The 6,887-nt window shown below is 43.5% G+C and overlaps 1 protein-coding gene across 1 annotated transcript in view; it reads right to left on the bottom strand.

Annotated features, from left to right (window-relative positions):
* Positions 1 to 882: 882 nt before the first annotated feature.
* The window catches only part of LOC310792111 (carbonic anhydrase-like), an 18,831-nt gene continuing 12,826 nt past the window's right edge, over positions 883 to 6,887 (bottom strand). Inside the window, exon 7 of the mRNA XM_083653827.1 lies at positions 883 to 2,699. Within this exon, the coding sequence (XP_083509953.1) occupies positions 2,580 to 2,699 (120 nt within the window). The 3' untranslated portion in view covers positions 883 to 2,579. The remainder of the gene's footprint in view (positions 2,700 to 6,887) is intronic.

Here is a 6,887-nt window from a genome sequence, read left to right as displayed (position 1 = left end):
GGAACATAGGTACGCTCCCGTTTTCCAGATGCTCTTGGTTGAGCTTGTCTGTTAGCCTGTGTTGACAACTGTTCGGCTGAGAGGCAGTTTGGTCGTGACACTGGGCGTGGGGAGCTCGTGCATGCTGGAGGTGTTTTTGAGGTTTTGTGTAACTGGTGTGGAAGTTGTTTACAGCCCGACTGTGTGGTAAGGTGGGTTGTGATCAAAGCAGAGTGGTTGGTTTCTGTGGTGGGAAAGAAATAGTTCCTGCGCTCCAGCATTTTGTGTTGTCGGGGCAGTGAGTGTATATTAGATTCTTTGACAATGCCTGCTCCAGCCTACCTCACACGCTTTAGATTAGCTTGCTATTGTTAGCCGTGCAGTGTACTGAGCCAGCATCACCGTCCTTTGTATTGTGTGAAAATAAACTTGCATGTACTTTTGTGTGACTGTGACTGAAGAGACTCCTAGACACAGACTGGCTGGGTGACTGAAGAGACTGCTAAAGACAGACTGGCTGGGTGACTGAAGAGACTGCTAGAGACAGTGTGGCTGTTTGACTGCCCACTGTGCAACAAAGACCTTCCAGCCACACTTGTCTGTGATGCTGAGGACTCTGACAAAGGGATGTTGTTGGAGACAGTGAAAAATAGCCAAATGACCTTACATAAGGCCAACCACAGTCAACAACAGCAACTCATCCTCTGAGTCCCCAAAGTATAGTAGGGAGGGATAGCCTACCCTGCAGAGCTAAAAGTCCTCAACTGAATTTATTTACATCTTTCTTCCAACAAGAAAAGTGATCCTTATTTGAAATCTGAAATCTAGGGGTCTTGTATACTTTTGTGAATGTCTTATTTAAGTATTTATTGAGAAAGATTGTGACACACACACAACTCATAGTAGTACTTTTTATTGTGAAAATTAATTTCCATATGACATAACAGATTCACACAAAAATCTAAATGACACTTCAAAGGTTGTTGCTTTTCATAAGAGTTTATTAAAAAAAGCTACAAAGAAACATTGTGCTGGTCTCGTCAATTATTGGACGGAATAATGCCTTGACTTCAAACAATTTGTGTAGGCTAAAAACAACTTTTCTTTTACCATGATACAAGAAATATAATAATCATATCTTGCATGAATCTCCAATTCAACCCTTTTTTTTAAACCAAACATAATCTCTCGAACAATCGGTCTCGTACATGAGTCACACAACGATAATGCACTGGGGTGATAGGTAGTTCAGTTGTCATAAAAAATGGAATGACATCTCTTTTGTAGAGACATTGATAGTTGATACAATCAGCTGATAACATATAGCACTGTCTTCCACAACTTCCGTAACATTCTAAAAGTCAACTTGCATAGAGGCAGCAGTTGCTGAGTGGCAATCATGGTGAAGACCTTTAGTCACCACTGACAAATATTATAATATATCATATTATTAAATATTAAATATTATGTTCAAACTATTTTCATTTTCAATAGCTCTCATTGCTGGAATAATCCTTCTGTTTCAAACTGACAAAACATGGCAGAACTGAAAATGAACGCCAACAAGCTCAGCTGTGGAGCAGAATTCAGGACAGGATTAAATGCATAGAAAGACGCGTTTGCAGTTGGATTAAAGGCGTTTGTTTTCAAAGTGGGCATAGCTTCCTGTTTATTTTTGCTATTACAGAATAGGCTGAACAATTTAGGGAAGAAGAATTGAATATCACTCGCCCTGCATGTCATTTACATCTACCCATGTGTGCGTTTCAATGTTGATAGCATGTAATCTGGTCGTGACATCATCATAATATGATGGGTTAGGGTTAGTAATCTCATATTATGAGATTACGGGCCGAAGGGGAAATGTGTGCGAGTTGAGCGGATTGCTTTATCCGCTCCAGCACACATAATCTCATAAAACGTGGCTTTTATTAATATATTGTGTTCCTAATAAAAACAATATCCCAATAAAAATACTCAAAAGATAATTTTAGATTGGTATATTTATGTATACACTAACTAATAAGGGGGGGGGGGGAGTTAGACTATTAACTATTTAGTCTGCACTGATATTGGCTATTATAAATGCAGACTGTATTGGCACACAACAATGCTTACTATGAATCAGAAATGTTATGATTTACATTATGTCATTAGTGCTATGGAGTGGCGATAAAAAATAAGATGCATAAGTTAAGGGCCATGCCTGAGGCAAAAATGTAAGATAATGTCTGTCCCATTGTTGGTGAGGGTAACATTTTCACAAGACCACTGGCCACTATGGTGTTACTCAGTCTGCCTAGTACAATAATATCGTCGCGGCTTCATGGTCAGATTCTTACATTCCATAAACTTGAGTCTTGCGATACCTTTTACAATGTGTTTAGATCAATGAAGCATCATAGCATCCCCCCCTCTGTCTATGTCATAGAAAGAACAGGTGGTGGTATTAACTTCTATTCGCCCATTTGAAGTAAATGGGCCAAATGTCTTTAGTGCTAAGACAGCATGTGGAAAACGATAGGAGTAAGTAAGGTGGTTTACGAGGTGGAGGGCAAGATAGGCGGGTTGGGGAGGAAGCGATGGAGATGGAGAGATGTTTATTTGAAGGAGGCGCGGACCTTGCGCCCCTTCAGAGGCTGAGGAGGCCGGTAGTTGTCCACCATGCAGCAGGGAGCGTCTTCCTCAGCGTTGAAGAGCAGGCTGCGGAACTTCGCCATCTGACAAGACAGGCAGCCATTGGAAAGCACATTAATAACCACAATCCTGGTCCCAAGCGTAACAATTGTACAGAAAAAATATGCGTGAGCCGGCATCACCGTCCTAACTCACACATACTTTTTCATGGTTGTCTTTGTCTAAGTTCATGTTGTGATCCAAACCCCTAGGCTATTTGTACTTGTACTTTGTACAAAAATTGCAGGCTGGGCCTGCAATGACAGCTGCATGAATGTTTCAATGCAATGCAGGATTCTTATTATTTCTTATTCGTATTATTCCTATATTAACGCTTATATATTATACTTCATTATATACACTGTCACTGTTATACATTACTATGTACTTTATATAACAGCAACTGAATTGAATGAATGACAGCTGCATGACACCTTCCCCTCAGACAACAGGGTAGACAACACCTGCGTCACATAAGCCCTTTTCCCACATGCGCTTTGTACCGCAAAATGACCGGAACGTGGTCTAATGCCTGCATGTGGGAAAGGCGCCGTGCCGGTATAAGCGCGACCCCGTCGTCCCCGACATTTCACCAGTTTCGATCCAGTCAGAAGAGCGGTATGCTCTTAAGGGGACGCAAGTGGAAACGGGTCCAGTCATTTTCCGCGACAGCGGTCCTTCAATCATGGGCGAAGTGTAGCCTACACACGTTGTTTAATGTTCCAGCGGGCATAATCTAATCATTCGCGCACATTAAAGCAAACTGGCGAAATTATCTTGTGATAGCCTAATAAGAGCAGTATGTCAGCTTGCTGATTTCCGAAGGCAAGCCGGAAACATCAAACGAAGCCAGTCTGTAAAAAGTGCTTCAACGCGACGCAGGTGAACGGATAAACATCGAACCAGCAACTATTTCTCTCAGACACGGATCCCAACTTCTTCAAAGTGCATCATCTAATCATTCGCCCACATCAAAGCAAACTACTTCCACACATTTCGCTTCATGCATTTGCTTTCTCTACATACATAGGCTACAAGCGTTGGGCAGCTTGCCTTGCAAGCCTCTGCCATTCTCGCTTTGTCTGTCCTGTGTCAGGCTGCTGCAAAGTACGGAGGACTCAGTGAAGTTTTGCCGACCCCCCAAATAAGCTCCCCCCTCCCCCCTCCCCCCGTCCCCCAACATACCGGCTATTTGACGACTAGATTCCCATATGCGCACGCTAAGGTGTGAAGGGAAATTCAGGGAAATGTCCGATATTGACTTACAGGTAATTTTCCGGTACGCATGTGGGAAAAGGGCTATACAGGCGTTGAACCTGTACATGGAAACAGGACGGAGAACAACTGAGATCAAGAGAAAAAAGGGTTAAAGGCCGGCTTTACCGTGGGGAATATGAATATATATTAAATCTCACGCCCCTAAGGTTTTCGAATCCGTTGAAATTTTTGAAATTGGTTGTTTCCCGCCAGAGATATCACCAGAAATCCACTCTGTGTGGAGGGGGGGGGGGGGGGGGTGGTGGAGGGGAGGGGCGGGTGCGGGGACCCGAAATACTACATTTCCCACAATGCACTGGGCTCGCGTGGCCTTCGTTTTCATGCCCACCCCTCAGGCATTTGGCTGATATCAAACTCCAGTAGGTGGCGGTAATGCACATATATGTTTGCCAACCGCCATAAAACTCAAAGAAGAAGAAGAACAAGAAGGCTTCGACAATAAAAGATACAAAGAAGAAGAAATAAATCGAAAATAAAATTGCACCAAATTGCACCAAATGTAAACGGTAGTATATATGTCGGGAGATGTCTTCATAAAAAAATTCTCATGCATTTTAAGGCATTTTCATAGGAGTTACGCGCATCTGATGTTGTAACTATTTTCTGTAAAAATGGGTAAAAATGGGTACATTGCTCAGCGTTGATTTCGTTACTTCAACTCACCTACTACTAGATGTAAAATTTGACGAGCTTTCCAATGCCGCCAGTCCCGTGTCTTTTGGTGCTTCCGTTCCCGAGAAAATCGTCTCTTTGCAAGGAACTATGGGAAGCTAATATTAGCTACAGCAGGCTAGGCGGGTGAACAAGATGGCTGCCTTTTGCTTTTCGTCGAGAGCTCTGAAGGGGCGTGGAGGACCTCTAGAGGCGGGACCATGGCTCACAAGACTTGTAGTTCATAGGCCCTCGAGTTCCGCAAGCGGGGAGGGAAGCCGGGTGACGCGTAACGCGTCACCTGGCTTCCCTAAAAATGTGAGAGATGCCTGATAGGTCAGGCAGTGAAGCTCCAATTTCAAATAATTTCAACGGATTCTAAAACCTTAGGGGCGTGAGATTGATATATATTCATATTCCCCACGGTAAAGCCGTCCTTTAAGTCTATAAGGCATGTTTGATGGTTTCATATCTCATGAATTAACACATTCAGTGCCAGCGACGCCATATGGCGTCATTAGAAATTTACCGTACAGTGCCAGCGACGCCAAATGGCGTCATAACTCCAAATTGTTTTTTTGACGGGGGGGTGTCGATCTAAGCTTCTTACGTCGCCTCTAACAATATTGTAGCTATTGGAGGTCGATAACCTATTTTACAAACCCATTAGGTGGCGACAGCACTCTCCTGATCAGAGAAAAAGGAGCCAAACACACAGAAATAGTCACTGGGGAAAATGAGGAAATCGCATCGCATCCGTCCGTATGCATCGACGTGCCTCCATAAACGAGCACAACGCCAGCTGTGCCCCCAGCAGCAGCATCCGCTGTCACAACTGAGCACCTCCATGTACGCTGCAACAGCACATTCATACCGTAATCAGCCTTATTATAACAAACTGGAAGCATGCCAGCCCGTGACAAACACACGCGGAACCAAAAAGCTGAATGTCGCGCACCATTCACTGTGTGTGCGCAGCCAACTCAGCAGAGACTGAGAGCCACCAGACACATAAGACACACCCAGGAGGCGTGTGCAGTTGAGGGGGGGGGGGGGGGGGGCACGCAGAGCAGCAGAGCAGCATACACTTCACCCAGACAGACCCAGACATCAGAAAATTAGCTTCAGAGTCAGTGATGTGCTTGAAATGTTTAATTTCACAAAAGGCTCATTATCTCAGCTCGTAGAAAAAAAGCTCTGTTTTTCGTTCAATCAAGCTATCTTCTCCGGCTCATAACTAAAGAACGGAAAATGGGATCAATAAACTTTTTTTTGCAGGTGATAGAAGAGAGTCTCATCGTTATTTGTGCGTGTTCAGTGTTTACATAGTAATTATTAAAGAAATTATATGACTGTTTTAAAATGCATTGCGGCCTATGTGGCACAGCAAGCAACCTTTTGCCCAAGGGCCGTGGCACTGAAAGTGTTAACACTTTCACTAACGTTAGTTTGGAGACATAATTTACTTGTTGGACCACAGAATAAAAAACAATTACAGCTTCTTCTCAGTCACTTCTTTTCACCTGACAGGGGAAAATGAATATTTCGTACAATAACCTTAACCAAGTTGTTTTAGCTGCCTAAACATAACCAGGAAACGCAGCGGCGTTTTCAAGCAGGAAGCTCTGCACCGCCAATCACACCGAGTCTCTCCCACTGTCTAACAAAGACACGGGGACACTCACTCATATAGTTTTGGGAGCCATTGGAAACCGACGTATACTTAAGCAATAGCTCACGACAGGCCATGGTATATTATACCACAACTAAGGGTGTGTAGGTGTGGTATAATGAGCATATAGCACGGCCTGAAATGAGCTATTGTTTTTATAAAACGGTTACCAAGTATGGCAATATCAAAGTAATATAGAAACTCCAATTTAAATGGCTGTTATTCACAAATCATAATGTTGTGCGTAATAAAATAGTACCTCCTGGCTCCCTGCACAGCCGACGCAGTTGCTGAATGTACAATGTAACGCCAGCTAGCAGGCTTGGTGACAAACAGCGAACGTTAGCTAGTTAACTTTGGCTAATGCTTGTGCTAATGTTAGATTACAGGAACCAAACAAAAAGAAGAGCAAGTTGGAGTAACTGGCAAGTTCTGAAAATGTGTGTCTTTGTTACTTTATTCCAGTTAAAAGGTTGTCCGTATGCCTGTGAAAGCCAGCTCTGCTTGGCTAACGTTAACGTTAGCTCACATTAACATTAGCTAACATTAGCCTACCTTAGCGGTTGGGCAAACACAGGCTGCGAGCGCTGCGTTAACTTGGTTCGTAGACCGATGCTCGAACAAAACACAT

The sequence above is a fragment of the Poromitra crassiceps genome, assembly GCF_964638095.1.
Source record: "Poromitra crassiceps genome assembly, chromosome: 17".
Classification (NCBI taxonomy): domain Eukaryota; kingdom Metazoa; phylum Chordata; class Actinopteri; order Beryciformes; family Melamphaidae; genus Poromitra; species Poromitra crassiceps.
This window is presented reverse-complemented; position numbering and strand designations above follow the sequence as displayed.